The sequence below is a fragment of the Ambystoma mexicanum genome, chromosome 7q (assembly GCF_040938575.1).
Source record: "Ambystoma mexicanum isolate Mex_15411 chromosome 7q, UKY_AmexF1_1, whole genome shotgun sequence".
NCBI lineage: Eukaryota > Metazoa > Chordata > Amphibia > Caudata > Ambystomatidae > Ambystoma > Ambystoma mexicanum.
Window position 1 is genome coordinate 812,381,366 of NC_090941.1, and position 19,333 is coordinate 812,400,698.

General features: G+C 46.4%; 1 protein-coding gene across 6 annotated transcripts in view; it reads right to left on the reverse strand.

The window, feature by feature from the left end:
- CNTN5 (contactin 5) overlaps nucleotides 1–19,333 on the reverse strand; it is a 3,106,629-nt gene that overhangs the window by 587,794 nt on the left and 2,499,502 nt on the right. For all 6 annotated transcript variants that reach the window (XM_069639123.1, XM_069639125.1, XM_069639124.1 and 3 more), the window contains one exon: nucleotides 9,126–9,246. In XM_069639123.1, the coding sequence (XP_069495224.1) occupies nucleotides 9,126–9,246 (121 nt within the window). The remainder of the gene's footprint in view (nucleotides 1–9,125; nucleotides 9,247–19,333) is intronic.

Consider the following 19,333-nt stretch of genomic DNA (forward strand, 5'->3'; position numbering starts at 1 on the left):
GATCCGTTCTCTCACACTGGTGGCAGCGGTGGGATGCTTATGGTTTTAAGAATCAGTGTATAACCGTGCCACTTACAAAGGATATTTGCCCTTTATTGAATTAAAGTTTAGTTGTGTACAAGGTAACTGCATTACAAACAATGGAGTCTATTGCGAATGGCAAATTAACTCGGATGAGCTTGGAGGCTCTCCAGAGTGCTTGTGAAGCTAGGGAGTTAGACTTTGTGGATAAGTCTAGGGCTGAGCTGATAGCTGCCCTGGTGGACTACCAGACTGATAGTGAAACTCTTGATGAGGGGGGGACTGCAACCAATGAGGACTCTGCCCCTGGGGTTTCTGCTGAATCTGTTTCTGGGAATACCGCCATTCCTGCTGCCTCTGTTCCAAACTCCAGCAATTCCTTAGAACTTGAGTAATTAAGGATGAAATTGGCCTTTGAATACCGCAAGTTGGAAATAGATGCTGAGCTTAAGAAAGAGGAGTTGGCTCAACAAGTGGAGCTCAAGAATAGGGATCTTGAACTCAAAAATAAGGACCTTGAACTCAAGAGCCAGGACACTGAATGTCAGAGGATCCAGCTAGAGAAAGCTAGAGTGGAGACTTCAGCTAGAACCAGTGAGAGTGTCAGGTCCCCCGCCACCAAGTTTATGAAAGATTTGGTTGGTGTATTTGTGGAGGGTTCGGATATCCTCCAATGGATTGAAGCGTTTGAAATGGCTTGTGAAATTCATGATGTGGATAAAAGAGATTGGGCGAAGTGTTTGTTAAGCAGAGTGCCTCAAACTGGGTATGACTGTATTCTGAAGCTGAGTGTGGAAGAAAGGGGTCAGTACGAGTGTATGAAGTCTGCTTTGATTGCCAAGTTCGGCAAGACACCTACCCAATACCTTAGAAGGTTCAGGGATTTTAAGAAAAAGGAGAATATGTCTTGGGTTGACTGGGTGAGTGCTGCGCACATGAACATGATGGGGTGGATCGATGGATACAAGGTTAAGACTTTTGTTGAATTGTCCCACCTCTTGTTTTTTGAGCATTTCTCTGAAGCCTGTTCACCAGAGCTGCGTCAGTATGTGGCTGACCAGAACATTTTGGACCCCTTTAAGCTGGCTAGGTTGGCTGACAAGTGGGTCTCCCACCGGGTGTCCCCTAAGGACTCCAGTGGGAAGGACAAGGACAAAGAGAAGGGGGCCTCTCAGAAAGCTGAGGAGTCCCCCAAGCAGTCACAGTCGGGTAAACCAAAACCTTCCTCTCCTAAGACCCAAAAATCTAGTGGGGATAAGTCATCTGGGGGTGGGAATAAGAGTAGTGGTCCACCTGCTGCAAAGCAGGCTCCCAGTGTTTCCAGTACCGTACCCCGCACTCCTGGCGCTTGTTGGGACTGTGGGGCTCTGGATCACAGAAGGGGTGACCCCAAGTGTAAAGGTAAGGCACTTGGAGTACAGGCTGTCAGCCTGACCTACCCTTACCCCGTGTCTGAGGTGGAGGCCACTGTCCTCCCCTCCTCTGCCGGTATCACATTTGGTGCTTCGGTGGAGATTTCCTTAGTGTCCCTTGGGGCCTGGGACCAGTATGCGGAAGTACTGGCGACTATCCCACAGAACACCCGTAGGTTTTTGAGAAGTGTCCTCTTGAATGGCCAGCCTTCTACTGGTCTGAGAGACACAGGGGCAAGCATGACAGTGGTGGACAGGACCCTGCTCAGGCCAGAGGACTATGAAGGTGCTCCTCTGCAAACCACCAGGTTAGCTGGTGGGCCTCCCAAATTATCCCCTGTAGCCTTAGTCACTCTCATGATTGGCGACAAGACAGCGAAGCTTCCTGTCCTGGTTCAGGACAATGTCCCTGCTAACATTTTGTTAGGGAATGATCTAGTAGAGTTGGGGTTGATCTCGGATGGTCTTCCCATGACTGCTGCTGCCGTCACTAGATCACAGGTGACATCGGGTCTGGCTGTGGGTCAGATACCCGAGCCAAAGGCGAGGCCTAAGGCAAGAAGGAGGAAGACCAAGAAGGCCACCCCTGTGGAGGGAGCACCTTCTCTTCCTGCCGCACCCATTGGGATCCATGCTCCGGACGGGCTGGGTCCAGTGGAAAACCCAAACTCAACTCCTTTGGGAGAAGAGGCAGAAGACTCTCCTGTGGGAGAGGTTCTTAACCCGGAGGATCATCCCGACCTTCAATGCTTGTTAGCTGAAGGGGGACCCTCCCGGGCGGACTTCTGTAAGGGACAGAGAGAGTGCCACTCTCTCGAGGGACTGAGGAAACAGGCCCTGGCCCAGGCACAAGGAGAGGTGCCTAGGAATTTCCGGATTTATTGGGAGGGTGAGCTCCTTGTTAGTGAGCCCACTAAGCCTGAACCTGGTGCCCGCAAGAGGTTGGTGGTACCCCAGGTTTACAGGCCCTTCCTACTGCAGTTGGCGCATGAGGTGCCCTTGGCTGGTCATCTTGGGACCAAGAAGACTAAGCAGAGGCTCTCTGCCCATTTCTACTGGCCACGGATGGGAGTAGAGGTGGAGTCCCACTGCAGGACCTGCCCAACTTGTCAGTTGTCTGGCAAGACTGGAGGCAGTGTCATTGCCCCACTGCAGCCGTTGCCAGTGGTTGGCACCCCATTTGAGAGGGTGGGCATCGACATCGTTGGTCCCCTTGACCCTCCCACTTCAGGTGGACATCGGTTCATCCTGGTCTTGGTAGATCATGCCACCAGGTACCCTGAGGCGATACCCCTTCGGACGGTCACGGCCAAGGTGGTTGCCCGGGCTCTCCTGGGCATTTTCACCCGTGTTGGATTCCCCAAGGAGGTTGTCTCTGACAGAGGATCCAACTTCATGTCGAGTTACATGAAAACCATGTGGAAAGAGTGCGGGGTAACCTACAAGTTCTCCACCTCTTACCACCCCCAGACCAATGGTCTGGTTGAGAGATTTAATAAAACTCTCAAGGGCATGCTAGGGGCTCTGGAAGAACCCCTAAGGAGAAAATGGGATCTCCTCCTGCCATGCCTGCTGTTTGCTTACAGGGAGGTACCGCAAGAGGGTGTTGGTTTCAGCCCCTTTGAGTTACTCATTGGACATCCCGTAAGGGGGCCCCTCGCCTTGATCAGAGAAGGCTTGGAAGCCACCCCTCCGGGTCCCGCCAAGCAAGTGGGGGACTATGTGTTAGGCCTCAGACGGAGGATGACACAGATGATGGGTCAGGCAACAGCAAATCTCAAGGCCAGCCTGGAATTGAATAAGTACTGGCATGACCTTAAAGCCTCGCAAGTGGATTGGACTCCGGGACAGGAAATCCTTGTGATGGAGCCTACCAAGCCTAGGGCTTTGGCAGACAAGTGGACTGGACCCTTCAGGATCATCTCCAAGATGGGCGAAGTCAACTATCTGGTTGACATGGGAGCCCCTGGGGTAGCTCCTCAGCTATTCCATGTCAACAGGCTCAAGCCTTTCCACAGGCGAGCGGAAGTCTCATGTCTCTTGCTAGCTTCTGGGCAAGAAGAGGATGAGAGTGAGCCCCTTCCTGATTTGCTGCATAGCAACCCTCAGGATGGCTCAGTGGAGGGAGTACATCTCTCTCCAGATTTGACAACAGAGCAACAGAGGGCCTGTAGGGCTTTGCTCCAACAGTATGCCTCTCTGTTTTCACTGAAGCCAGGCCTTACACCGTGGTGTAAGCACGAAATTGACACTGGTGACAGTGTACCTGTCAAAAGCAGGTGCTACCGTATGTCAGATACCGTCAAGAACCACATCCAGGCTGAGGTCGCCAAGATGTTGGATCTGGGTGTTATTGAACCCTCAACCAGTCCCTGGTCCAGCCCAGTGGTCCTTGTCCCCAAGGCAAGTTCCCAGGCGGGTACCAAGGATTGGAGGTTCTGTGTGGACTACCGAGGCGTCAATGCGGTCACCAAGACTGACGCGCACCCATTACCCAGGGCTGATGAGCTCGTGGACACCATCGGTGCTGCCAAGTTTGTGAGCACCTTTGACCTCACTTCAGGCTATTGGCAAATAGCTCTGACGGACCATGCCAAGGAAAAAACGGCCTTCTCAACACCTGAGGGACTCTACCAGTTTAGGGTCATGCCTTTTGGGTTGAAGAATGCCCCTGCCACCTTCCAGAGATTGGTCAATCATGCGCTCAGTGGGCTGGAAGCCTTTTGTGTGGCTTACTTAGACGACATTGCCGTCTACAGTTCCACCTGGGAAGAGCATTTGACACATCTGGATAAGGTGTTGCAGGCCTTGAAAAGGGCTAACCTCACTATCAAGGCTACCAAGTGCCAGATAGCTCAGGGGAAAGTTACCTATCTTGGTCATGAGGTAGGAGGGGGTCAAATCCAACCTCTCGCCAGTAAAGTACAGGATGTACAGAACTGGGAGACTCCCACTACTCAAACCCAGGTGAGGGCCTTTCTGGGTCTCACCGGGTACTATCGCAATTTCATGGCATTCTATGGGACCATAGCTGCACCTCTGACCGCTCTAACGTCACCCAAGCAGCCTAGGAAGGTTAATTGGACCGAAGACTGTCAGAGGGCCTTTGATGGCTTGAAAGAAAGTCTGTGTAGGGCACCTGTGTTGAGTGCGCCTGACTACAGCCGACCCTTTATCGTCCAGACGGATGCCTGCGACACCGGAATTGGAGCTGTCTTGTCCCAGTTAGATGACAAAGGGAGAGAACACCCTATCCTATTCATCAGTAGACAACTCAAGGGTAGAGAACTTAGGTGGGCTACTGTTGAAAAGGAGTGTTTTAGTATAGTTTGGAGCCTTAGGCGTTTTAGGCCCTACCTTACGGGGTCTACCTTCAAGGTCCAAACAGATCATAAGCCCCTGAAGTGGCTTATGCAGATGAAGGGTGAGAACCCGAAATTGCTCAGGTGGTCCATTAGCCTGCAAGGGCTAGACTTCACCATAGAGCACAGACCAGGGAAGAGTCACGATAATGCAGATGGCCTTTCCAGAAGGTATGTTGACCGTCTGGATGAGGGTGTCTATCCCGTGGGAGATTAGACACTCTCCACCTCAGTCTGGGGGGGGCGACTGTGATGCTGGAAATGCATCTGAGGGACAGGGCCTCTGAATCCTTGTCCTTTCTCTTTTTTACCGTGTGTTCTGTTATGTTTTCTGCCCAGGAGTCCATGAGGGACTCCTGGCAGTGCAGCTCTCTCTTTTGGTTTGGTGAACAGACCCATGGGATACCCTTATGGCACCCATGGGTAGGGGTACAACCCTGTGCCCCTAGTGTATGTTTTTGGGCACCTGTGGGTGGCCCACAGAGCAGGGTATGGGCTGGTGGCAGCTCCATGCTGAATCTGCCAGGTGCCCTGAGTGTCCTCCATTTTAGGACACCCAGGCCCTGCCATTGGGATCAGTTGATTCCTGATAGAAACAAGATGGCCCCTGTGGCCTCTTGCTTTCTATTGCCTGTTGTCTTGTTTTTCCCAAAGTCCTGAGAAGCCCTGACTCTGTCCCTTCCCCCTGACTGGCTGTTGGGTGGAAGTTCCATATATGGTGTTGTTGTGAAGGCCCAGCTAGACTGACTGGAGCCTTCCCATTGACTGTATGTTGTGGGTACCTCCTGTGGGTGGGACCTGGGTGAATGGAGTGTGTGACCAATATACACTTCTTGTTGTAGTTGTCTGGTTTCTGGCATGAGAGACAAAGACTGAGACAGCCCTGCCCGAAACTGGCCTGAATGCAGTGTGTAGTGTTGAATGGCTGGGTACTTGTTCCAATCCACATTCCTTGTTGTGAGTGTCTGGAAGGGAGGAGTGTGGCCTGAATGCACTGTGTGCCTGATTGGCTGACTGACTGCATGAATGCCCTGCAGTATGATTGGCTGCTGAGTGTGTGCCAGCAGCGTGGATGAGAGAGAGGATAGTATATCTGGGGACCTCTCACCACTGGAGAAGTGTTCAGTTCAGAAGTGTTCAGTTCAGAAGTGTTCAGAAGCTGAGTCTCCACTCAAGAGTAACTGGAACTGCTGATCCTCGACGTCCAGCTGGAAGAAGAAGACTTGCTGTGGCATTTGCTTCGACCGATCCGAAGGCTGTCGAATTCGTCGAGGGCTGACCCGAGAGAGGACCTGGTAAGGCGCCCTCTTCCCGTGCTCCGAGGGACCATCGAGCACCGCTCCATCTTCGCCGAAGCGCCCTGGAAGACAGATCCTCGAAAGGCTGTCGACCCGAGACGGGACCGCCGAGGAGATCGAAGTGAAGCACCCGGACATCGACGCCGTCGAAGTCCATTGCCGTCGACCAGGGTTCGCAGGTTTGTGGAACCGCTGGAGGCCCGTCGAAGTTGTGTTGCCCAGCCGTGGGAACCACTTGACGCCGTGCCGCCGACGACCGGAGCCGTCCGCTCCATTGCCTAAGAACATCCAATCGAAGGACTCTCTCGACCGCATCATCGACCGCTTATCCTGCCGGAGAAAGTCGAGGACGACCAACGCGCCGAGGAGAAACCTGCCGGTGGGTTTCCCGCCACCCGACGACCTCAAAGACTCGGACGACTCGACGCCCTTGCTGGGCTCCCGTCTCTACAATCTTTGCGGTCCAGAACTATTGTCATCGAGGTGCCCCGCACACCTCCGCCTTGCAGGACGCCGACGCCCCGACGCCGACGAGCACCGCTCGGACGAAGCTGCCGCCTCTTCGACATCGTTCCACCTCGTTTGTCGACGGACGTTCGACGCCCCGTGCCTCCCGCTTGAAAGGGAAGGCATTCAAGAAGGGCCGTCGATTCCCCGTCGCCGAACAGCGAGTCCCTCGACGCTTGTCGACGCCTTTTCGAGGAACTCGACTCCACCAGGTACATTGGGGGGGTAAAAACATTATAGGGGAAAATAAGACTTGCAGAGCAATATATGGACTGGGCTTGTGCTATATCTTTCCTTACAGGTTGCCCAGGTGGGGGGATCTCCACACAGAACTGTGCCTAGTGGTAGGGGTCAGTATTCTGCCTATTGCTCAACCTTCTTATTTTCTCTCCTCTCTCTATTGCTGGTTTCCCTCTATTGGTCTGTGTGACATTGTACAGTATTGTTCATGCACTTCAATAGGATCTAGGGTGGTACCACTTTAGGATTGTAAATATTTGTCATTGTAGATTTTGCCAGAGTACAAAGTGAGTTATCATGATAAATGTACATAACCTTAACTATTGATTATATAAAGACTGTGTTTTAACCAATACAGAGTGTGGATATTCCTTTGTGGGGGCTTGGGGATACACTGTACTTAAGAACCAGCCTGCATCACCTCCTGAGAAGCTAGGCCTTGATTGCTCGACCATTGCTACCGAATAGAGAATCTTGGCTGGGGTCTCCTGTGCCTCTCCTCCACCATATAGGGAGTGGGAGTACAGACACCCCCCACCGGTCGTTGAGATCCGTTCTCTCACACCATAGATATCATGGGCCCGCTAGATATTTAAGGCAGGATGTGGCAGTTACTTTTGTCATCGTGTGTTACACTTCTAAGTTGATGTCGCTAGCTGCTGTACAAACTGTGATGACAATAAAGTCAAAGAATTCATGAGGCCATTTCTGAAAGTCAAGCCATTCTCCAATCTGTTGCAATGAATAATGGGGTCCAAATCGTTGCCCCTTGAAATGACGAAACACGAAAGGGCAGCGTTTTAGAAGCTAGAGAAAAATGTATTGTTGGAAAGAACCAATCATTTTTTGAATGGTGCCATTCAGTTTGCACAGGTGAACAACATCGTTTGGAGGGTGGCACTAATGCAGGTTGTCAAGGCTTATAGAGTAATGGCGTATCACTTGACTAAACCTTCCAGCCATCACCTCTTTGTTTTGCTTCATGACATAACAGGCCATAGTTTTTTTTTAAATGACGCATGGCAGGAATAAGTGCTCCAAAAAGCCCCCCCCCTCCGCCCGTATGTGTGCAATCGAGGTGTTTTTGTTTATATGAATATAGTTTTGCAACATTCCAGGAGCAAGAATCACAAATATCACCTTAATTATGGTCAGAAGTGAGCTGTTAAGGTGTGTGTTGTGGTAAATCTTCACAGGTCCAGGTTTGTTGGGATTGGTCTCCTAGTGTTTCTGAAGGAAAAGCTGGCAACTGCTACGTGTGTAATGGAACAACTTGGAGTATTGAACATATTTTGCTTCAGTTAAAAAGCGATGCCACAAAGGCAGGAGGTGGGACGGTGCAAGCTGGAGAGTCTGTGCATTGGGTGATGTTACTGATGCTCATGGGAGGGTGTGTGAAAGTGAGGGCAGGAAGCATGCTGAACTGCAAGGGTATTTCCTCCAAGCAGCTTGTCAATGTGTCAGGGGTGCAGCTAGGAGCTAGGGTATCCTGGTTCTGGTCTCAATCTTCTCCAGCCCAGCAGGCTTAGTTTTCAGTTTTTCAGGTACAGGGACTATGAGTGAACCTTTCATGGCCTGTTAGTGGGGTCGCTGCAACCTATCCAGTTTCCTGGTTATTCATGAGTGTATTTGTTATCCTTCAGCCTAGTTTCCATGTATTTACTTTTTATAAATTCATTCTTTAAGGTGGTTTAGGGGAGGAGATGTTGTAACTTGTGTGAATATCTTCCCTGCTCCTTCCTATAATTTACATTGCATTTTCTGTCACCATGCTTCTTGCCCGTTCGACATCATCGGTTGAGCAGATGGTGAAAGGAAATGGGGGATGTGGAGTCTACGATAAAGCTGACATGTGCTTATGACCCTGGCCCCAGTGCTTTATTTTGCATATCCTTAATGTAACATATTTTTCCGCTTGTGTGACAAAAGTCTGACAATTAAGAAATATACCTAATATACGTCCTTTGTCAGCGTTCCTCAATTACAGTTAAATAAATCAGTTTTACCCCTTAAACTTTATTCCTCCGTAGATCTGTATCATTCATCCCATGTGCAAATAATTGATATGAATATACATGTGTTGAGTTTAGACACAAACAGTAAATAATCAAACACATATATCACTATCATAAGCCCAAAGATTTAATACAACTAGGTACATTATATCTGAATGCATGACATAATTTCCAGCATTTCTGTAAACAAAATTCGTGCATTTAAATTTCTTCAAATGCCAGTTTATGTTCATCAAGTCTGCTTCTTCATTGCCCTTTTAGAATACTCACCCCTGACAAGAAGTTCTGCCTCATCTGACACACTGTCTGCTGTGGTTTGTACCCTGCAGCCATATCTCCCAGCATGCATTAGGAGGATGTTCCTGATCATTAAATCTGCAGAGGATGCTTGCTGAAAAAACAAGGAAGTTCTATTTAAGAATGTTGCAAAATTAAGATTGTAAAATGGTATACGGACACATGTTGCTTGTAATGGAAACTAATTCAATTAAAATCAATCGAAATATATTTATACGGATAAAAACAATCCATCAAATAAGCACATTATACACACAATAAAAATCAAACAAATTAGATTTCCACATTAAAATACACTCTAAATTCATAAAATAAATTGAATTCATGTATTAATTAGTGTAAAAACGTAATAAAACACTGTCGGGTCAAGAAGCAATTTCAGATGACTTTCTCAAATACATTATTTTAGAAAGGTCAACAGGGCCCATGTCACATAAGAGGAATCAAAAGAGAGAATTAAAAATAGAGCTGGGCGATGTAGTCTGAAAATAAAATGACTGCGGACAGGGAGAAAACTACACAAAGTCCAAACGATCTTCCACAGCATACCCACACAGGGGGCACGTCGACATGTAAGGGAAGCTCTTTCATCTTACAGTGGCATTCTTTAGCAGGAAATAGTTAAATTGGGCTCGACGTCTGGGTCTCATAAACCTTTATAATCATATCCAAAGGTTGACCATGCCACATGGCCATAAAGCGAGAGAGCCCTTCTACGTTCTGGCTCATCTTGATGTTTTGTTTACATAGATCTGCTTGACCAGTTAACACAGCTGAAAAGTGAATGCCCAGATAGTAAACATCCTTGGCTCTAGTAATGACTACCCAATTACAAATCATCAGGTTAACTGTCACTGTCTTTTTGCCCCTGGCACACACCATCACAGCAGACATCAGAGTATTGATCCTAAGATCCATATTATTCATAAAAAGCTGTGTATACGTTGATCAGCTTTTAGAGAACCTTGGGGTTCCGGACAATCAGAACTGCATAGTCAGCATATGCCAAGATCGGAAACGGCCTGCCACCCACTCTTGGAAAGTCAACCTGAGAGTCCACCAGGGCATCATGCAGTACATTACCATACAAGGTGAAAAGGGCTTGAGCTAAAACACTGCCCTGGTGGACCCCCAGATTGACCTAAAAAATCTGTGCACTTCCCCTTCACTCCAAAATGCACAGAGGCTTAATTCCCAATGTGTAATGCCTGTAACACAGACAGAATCTCATTTGGGCAGTTCATAGACCTGAGTACGGCCCAGAGATTAGTCCTGTTCACTTTATCAAAGACCGTACTTAGGTCTATGAAGGCAAGGTAAATTGCTTCACCCTTGTCAAAAATAGAATGTGCTACCTGCACGTACAAGCTCTATGCCTGGTCAACAGTGCCCACCCTTGGCCAAACCCAAACTGTATGTCCGAAAGAATACGCTGTTCAGAGATCCATAATTAAAGGAGCACCAATAAAACTCTCCCAAAAATGTTAAAAGAAGTATCCAACAAGGAGATGGGTCTATAAGAAAGAGGACTTGCAGGATCCCCCTTTTTAAAGATTGGGAAGCTGTATCTCTGTTTCGTTGACTTCAGCAAAGCTTTTGCTATGGTATGAAGGTCTTCATTTTGGAGAAAAAAAAAGAGAGACTGGGGCACAGATCATTCCTTACCATATTTCATTATCACACTTTAGAACAATAACAGCGCAGTGTTACACATGAATCAAAGCAGTGAAATTACTTTGGAAATTGCCACTAATATACGTGTGGAACAAGGCTGTGTCTAATCCCCCCTTTTGAACAACATATATGTCAGCGACATGGATCTTGCCATTAAGGCTGCCCATAATGTTCTGCCGCAGATTGGCATGATCACAGTCCGCTGGATAGGTTATGCGGACGATACTATCTTGATAGATCACACCCCTATTGGTTTAGATTGATATCTAGTAGCCCTACATACTTTTACGAAGGCTAATAATTTAAAAATAAACACAGATAAAATGAACATTTTAATTATAGGTTGTAAATCCAAGAACGTTAATTATACCTAGTCAACTGGCAACAAGCCGCTGGAAATAGTTGCCAGGTATATTTATTCCCAAGCGATACGTATGTAAGATGGGTGGGAAGAATCTTGAAGGAGTAACAGCTATATACTGTAAAAGAATAATCCCAATGTTTTTGTACTGCTTTCAGCTATGCCTAGTAATATGCTAAATTGGCAGGACCAACTAGAGTGCAAGATACTGCGCTCGATCCTGCAAGTACCCCCAATCTGTTCTGGTTGAGGTCTTCCGTTGCGAGTCGGGTGGCCCCTCCTTACGATCCTTATTGTTGACACAGTGCAGTATTTTGTACATAAACATTCTCCTATCATCCAACAGAGCATTAACTCTATTTAGTAAGTTGGCTGAACAGTATGGTTTAGGTCGATTTTATCGCAAACAAATGGTCCTAATGACCAAAAGTTCTAAAAATGCTACCACCGAAGGTTCGAACACCAAAAGTTCATACCTTTGGTGGTAGCATTGCAGGTAAGTAGAATTAAAAAAAAAGACTGCGGGGGCTGCGGGGGTGCCCCCGCTCACTATATTGTGTGGTACAGAGGCTTACCCACAGCACACCCATAAAAAAAAGAAAAAAAAAATGAAAAAAAGGGGCTCCGGGGGTGTCCCCCGCGACACCCACTCACTATACTTTAACCATGTACTGATGTCATGATTTACTACAATTAATCCCAAGAAGAGGTGTGTTTTGAATATGATCTCAAGATGATAATTAAGATAAGCCTGGCCAATGAAAATGGAAGAATTGGGTAAAGATGGGATATTTTTGAAGAGGTTTTGACCAATCATATTTGGTGGGGTGGGTGTTAATACAGTATATGCAAGTGTTTTAAATTGTTGCAAAAGGTATGTAAGCTGCCAAATGATGTGGAATTGTTGAGTCTTGGGTTAGTTTGGCAATTCTCCTCTAAACAAGAGTACCAACAGCAATCCCAGGCACATGTTTCCATCTGGTTGGACCTCATCAATAGGGTGCCTATCTATGAATAGTAAGCAAGGGGTCCACATCTGGATACCCTTAGTAATTTAGGGTGAGACCCAAAGGTACCTAAATTATGCACAAAACAAGGGGGTTTTGGGAGTCCTACTGCCGGACATTAGTTATGGTTACAAGAGCCTTACACACAGTCTATACGAGAATAAACATGATTTACAACTGTGTACTCGTTTCTATGGAAGTGGGCATATTTTGGGTTAAGGTGATTAAAGGCCCTTACCCCACTCAAGTGACTGAGGAGCTCCCTGGAAAATGTGTCAAACACATCTCTGCTCCAGGACAGGATTCAGATCCCCCCTCCAAACACAGAAACATTTGGAGAGAGGTTGAGGGATTGACTAACAATCCATATCCTTAATTGTGGAAAATATTTCAAAATTATTGAGAACTGGAGCTACCACACCTGCCACTTCATTGATAACATTCCTCTCTAACGTGGGCCTTGTCCTTGGGTTAAGCCTGGTCTAATATGTCCCCAAAACAGAGGGTCAACGGTACAAGTTTGCTTAACAATTTTCCACCATTTGGCTTGAGGCCTCTAGATAACTTAAAGATTTTCAAGTGATTGGGGAGAAATTCTTCTGCAAATGTGAGCACAATGTAGTCTCCCTTGACCAACCTTTCCGTCTGAACCATACACCCCACCATTCTAGCCATCAACATTTCTCGGCAGTTGAAATTCCGTTCTATGAAGTTATTATTCATCCAGTGGCTGTCCTTATTAATCAAGGAAATTGTGGATTCTAAACCCCATTTAGGTAATGCTGGAGCATCCACGATTACCTCCACAAGGGGGGCAATAGCAGGTGGAAGATGCAAGACTTTGCTCATCTTTCTCCTCCAAGAATGGGTGGGGGACACTAGATTAATCATCCCATTCCGGGGATTGACATCCCCCTAAAGCCAAATGTCAGCCTCTACAAAATAGGATGTGTGCAGCACCAACCCCTGTACCTAGTTACAGGCTAACCACATCAGAATTGGATCCCTCACACGGCATTTCCTGTTAACTCCTGGCAGATAACTCTGCAAGGCTTTTCATCAACTCTCTAATTGAGTCATCTATTATCACCAGACAATTGAATATTATTTCGTTAAACAATTGTAGAAGGTCTAGAATTGAACTAAGCCTCTTTCCTATACTTCCTCTGCCCTTATGGACAGACCATTCAATATTAAAGTGGTCTGTTCAGACAGAAGTCCTCAAATAGGGCTCAGCTTCTCCTCAAAGACAGCTTCTAAGCAATTGACATTGTCCAGTAAAGGAGCAGAACTTAGTACAGAGGCAAACACCTATGGCACCTGACCCTGAATAACCTCTGGTGAACCCACATTTGGGTTCCCATCTAGGCTACCGGGCAAGTCTAGCTTTGACCAGGTGCAAACCTACCCCTGAATGAGGCTTTGTCCTTGGCAACCACCCTTTTTGCTGAAGCCTCCAGTGATTCCAATCCAATGGAGGAAGAGCCGTTGAAATCTTTTGGGTCAAGTGTGCACCCAATGTACGAACGCTTCAATGTCTGAAGCCATTGAGCAGCCAACTCAATAGACCTATCGGTAACTAAAATTCATTTTTCAATTTTTCCAGCTATATCCTTTAGATATTGGTCCAAGATGGATTGTGATTTGGCCTTTGATTTTCCCAACATTCTTTTATGTTTTGTTACCTGTCTGTTAGTCATTATGTCATCCCGAGCCTTCCACTTAACCATAGTGCAATAATGTACCTTAAATAAAATCAAAGAGAAAAAAGGGAAAACCATATCAAAAAAGAAAAAAATTACTCACAAATGAAAAATTGTTCATTTTTTTTTCTTTTTCTTTATTAAAATATTTTCAAAACCTGATTGACTCTCTATATATAAAGACTCCAACAATGAACACAGTACAATTATAATTATAAAATACACTAGTACATTGTATAAAATGTACCAACTATGCAAATTGTGCAATGTGCAAAAAATGAAAGGATGTTGAAAATATGCGATTTGAATTAATGGAAAATAGAGGACAAAAACATTGAAAACATGCATAGAAAAAACACACAGTTAGTAATATCAATGTGTCAGTATACTATTTCAGTTTCTGCCTCGTGGCAATTATGAACTATGAGGGTTGAGTGGGGCACGTCACGGCAGCTTTGGAGGTCAGAGTCCGACTCTCCACTATTAAAACACACAAATTATAGCATCCAATCAATTAAAATCCTGAGAACAGAATGTCCAGTTACCTGCAAGGCTCAGGTCAGGGCTGATCAAATCTCAGACAATGTTACGTTCCGTCTTAATCTGACCTACACAGGTCTGAAATCCTCAACAATCCACAACAATACACAGTCCTCGGTGCTCGGTCGGTCCTCTGTGTTCCAAACCAAATCAGAATAAGGCAGGTGCAATGGGCCAGCAACCTCACAGGTTCCAGTTTTCCAATAATTCCCAGAAATGCTCGAAAATCCCAAGGAACATGAGAAGAACTGTACTAAGTAAATGGGACCAAGCAAACTTACGTATCCCTTTACCTTCCAGCTAATTAAATAATCCAGCTTCATTTAGTAGTCACTATACCTAACATGCCCTATTTAAACTGAAATACGATTTCTTCCAAGGTTTCTACAAATCCATTTCACTGGCAAATATACAGTAATCATGCATATAACATTTAAGAGAAACGAAGAAAGACTGTTCATGTGTTTGGATTTACCAAACTTTGTTGCTTACCACCAATTCACCAATTAGAATTGCTCTCACATATTCATAAAATGTTGTCAGGGAGCACAAATGGGTGTAAGGAAGGGTTTCTCCTTTTTATTTTTCTGTGAGCTTTTCTTTCTTTCCTGTCCCCACCAATTCCTGTGGAACAAGCCCAGAGGCATAGTGGGTGCCCCCATGCCAAGGTGCTGAGGGGGGCCCTGTGGCCGTCCCGCTGCAACATCGACACAGCAACAGCAGGGTGAGGATGTGTGGGGCAGGCAGGGCTGCCGTCTGCCTTGCACATTGCTGCATGTGTGTGCTGCACACATGCGATGCTTAGGTGAAAAGGCAAGCCCTACACTACCCAAGGCGAACAAGCCGCACCCTGACATCGACAGCGGAGTCTGAGCCAGTGACAGACGCCGCACTGCTGCCCATGCCCGGTATTGCCTCTCTTGGTTGCAGCAGGCCTGGCCACGCCACATGGAACAAATCATCAGGCTTAGGCTGGCTGGCCCCAGCAGCCTGTCAGAGCAAGTGAGAGTTCAAAAATGCATAACACAAAACCATTTTATACATCAAATCATGAGGATCATCATTGTGCACAGCTGTGTTAAAATACACTGCATGACATCATTAGATCTGTCAAAGGACACACCAACCAACCACTGTCTGCATGCCCCCAAAACACATGCAGCAGAATGACAGAAATGCCGGCTGTCTGCCACCAGGTCCCAGCATTCCAGCTTGAGGCACGGCAACTGTGTACACGAGCACTTTAGGAGATGGTGATCACAGCGTTCGACATGGGAGCCGGCCAGGCTACTAACCGGTCTCAAATGTATTCAGACAGCGGGAGCTGCAGAAGGAGTCCCATCTCCCAGCAGCCCCTACCCTTCATCCCTACAGCTGGGCAACCCACTGGAGTACACAGCCTCTATACACACACTACTTCTACCCTTCAGCACAGGGGGAAGCAATTGTCCTGATTCAGCGCATAGCTTGGATGCTGCATCGCTGCACGCACTGTTCCTCATTTCCTGTTACCAATCCTGGCCACCTGCTCTTCTCAATGCATTACCATGAACCTGACAGCCACCAGCAAGCCATAATACCAGCTGCATGCAGCGCTGAATACTCCAACAGAGGAGTCAATACTTAACTACGTGCATGCTGCAGGCATTGGAATGAGCTCATCTCGCCGGGAGCCGGGAACAGGAGGAACACCGGAGTAAATGGGGCAGGTTACATGGGACAGATACCAGAGCTGAGGCCAATCATGGCCAGGAGCGAGAAGAAAAACAAGAGGTCCTTTTAAGAGAGCAGCCTAGTTATGGCCTGTTAAACAGGTATATTTTGACTGCTATTTTGAATGTCAGCAGGGCTCTTGTTGGTAATGGAAGGGCATTCCAAGCTTTAGGGGCCTGTACTGGAAAGATGGCAACTCCAAATTTAGATAGCAAGAAGCAAGGCTGTATGCATTTGTGGTTGTCACTAGAGCAGAGGGATCGTAATGGTCGATCAACCATAAGCCGTTCTGAGAGATAAGCTGGGGCAGTTGAGGTCCAGCATTCATAAGCTAGTGCCAGAGTCTTGTGCAGTATCCTGTGCTTAACGGGCAGCCATTGCAGAGCGCTCCTGGAATCAGAGATATGATCCTGGTTACGGAGACCAATGACTGCTTGCACTGATTGTTCTGTGTGGTCTGGAGGGCTAACAGGTTAGTTTGCGTGGTTCCACTCAGGAGACTATTACAGTAGTCAAGTCTTGAGTTGACTAAGGCAGATGCTAGGGTAGGGTGGATCGGTTGTTGAGTCAGATATATGGCCTGATTTGGTGGAATAGCCTGACCACGTAGGCACATGATGAGCGTGTGTGTGACATATGAGTTCCATGTAAAGTTCTGCACCTAGGTGAAGTCCTAGGTTTTTGACACAATCAGAGACCTTAATCTGATTGTTTGCAATATTGAAATTTTTGTAGGAAATATCATAATTCATAAGTCTCTAGCTAGTAGTCGCAATAAGAAACTCTGTTTTAGAGTCATTCAAAGCCAGGGAGTTTGAGTCCATTCAAGTTTGTATTGCATCATAGACACTATTTAAGGTGTCACAGTCCTTATCATTATTGCCTACAAGTTCAAATACCACCTGAGTGTCATCAGCATAGATGGTGTACTTCACACCCAGGTGGTCCAGTCGGTCAAGCAATGGCCGAATATAGATGTTGAAAAGAGATGGCAAGATGCAGGATCCCTGTGGGACTCCCACATTAATGGCATCTGGAGAAGATTTGACATTATCCACTGCTTGAACTTTGCAGATGCCACAGCTGGCTCCTCCAAAGGCGGGCTGTCCGGAGTGCTTGTAGTGGCGACATGTATGTTTGTAAGAGCCTTTCCTATCTGGAACACAGGCAATACAGATGACAATACTCTGAAACTTTACAGACAGGCTCACATAATTAAGGAATTTGAAATAGACTGAGGACAGACTTCCTTTGCCTATAGCACAGTTTTGGGGATGCATAGTTTTTTAAAACGACAAGCCTATGAGTTCCCGGAGGAGTCACTGCTCACTGGCTACCCCCACATAAGCATACCAGCATGTACACCTAGTTTTAGCATGATGATCGACTCGCAAGAGCAGCTTGATATTTAGGGGAGCTGGCTGCTCACACAAAATAGAAATTTGCCTTCAAGAGCAAGAGTATTGATATGGCAATGAGCCCCAAGCCAGCAGGCCATTACTGCATAAGGTAATGCCCCTGGGCCCATAGTTACAGCCCTGTTAGACCGGGGTACTAATGTTTTTTTTTTCTTCCCGGTTGTGAGACGAGTTGCGTTTCATAGACAGAATAAAAAGGTAAAAAAGGTTTTTTTTTAAATGGCCGCAGCAGATAGAAAATGTAGTCCATTTTCTCTTGCCATGGTGGCCATTGAAGTGACTTAAATAAAAGTTCACAAAAAGAATGGCTGCCATAGAACATGGCAAAGGTACTACATGTAATCCCTCATCCGTTTCCATGGTGGCCTTTCGGGAGTGAAAATGCTGTCAAAGATGGGAGCGAGCTGCACACTGTTGCGTGATCGGGGTGACCATGTAGTAAGGTTTGGAATCCAGCCAACCACAGGTGTTTTTCTTTTCTTTTTTGCGCGCCATGCACTAATGGTGTAATGTGACCAATCTCGCTGTACAATTAAATAATTAGAGGAAAGTAGCGAGCATGGTGGGCCACGCCACAGTAGTGTTGCCACTTTCTAGTAATCTTAGTAAATCCCTCCTGAACATTCCTATTCCATTCCCCAGCAGTGTTCGGCCATAAGCACTTGTTTCTTCCTACTTGTTTATCTGGACAAGGCCTATGAGGGGAAGGAGCTACATTGCGGGTTCTTTGGTGCTCCTGTGGAGAACTAAAGCTTGACACCAGCTCACACTCCACACTCGGAGTAGAAACATGTTTTTGTTTTTTTTGTATTCTAGCACCGATGGGTATTTGTGCCTATATCAAAACTTTGCACCCTATTTTATGCATTACTGAGCTCAAACATGCTCGAAGTAGAAATACATATTACACATTACACATGCTTGTAAACAGACAATGCATTTTGTTCTTATTTCTAGCATGAGCTGGCACACGTGCTGCAAATATTTGTGTACTATTTTCTACACGGGTGGGTCCATTTTTTTCTATTTCAGGAATCAACACCACCCGTGAGTGGACCTGCTGCTGCATGGAAATGTTTGCGTTAGTATTAGGAATATTGTCATTTCCCAGTAAGGGAAAGCAGCTCCGCCTGCTCTAGAACAGTATAGAGCCGTGCTTTTGCTTCTATAGTTAAGTTTATATTGAATTTTAAACTGCAAAATGCAAAACTGAAGAAATTCTTTCCTGCCCATGGAAGTTCCATCTATAAAAGTTCACCAAATTTGGAAGGCAAATGATTTGGCCAAATGCGACGACTCATGGGCAGTTTTCACAGTGTCATTATTTTTTGTTGAAAAGTCTTTCGGAAAAAGTATGCTTTGATTGAGGCTTTCAATAGGCAATGTTCAGCCTTTGATGTTGCTTAAATTGTCTGCTTTTATTTTCAAGATTTGTGACACTCCCCTACCAAAACACACACACGTTCTTGAACTCAAGAAGTGAATGCTTCAAAACATTTTGGAAATCACACTAGCCAAACTCAAGATATTCAATGTTTAAAGATGGGCCTCGTCAGGGTTTGGGTGGAGTTGTACAAATGCAGCCGTAACGCTACTACCGCTGCATTTCTGCTCTGCCCAATCCCAAGTTTAGGCGTAACGTTTGAGATTTATTTCTAGCTTTAAGCTGGAGGTGAATCTCCATCTTGCTGCCCATTTTCAGTGGTATTACCAACAGCACTATTACCACTGGCGGTAATAACACCGAAAAGCCCCATATAGTCTT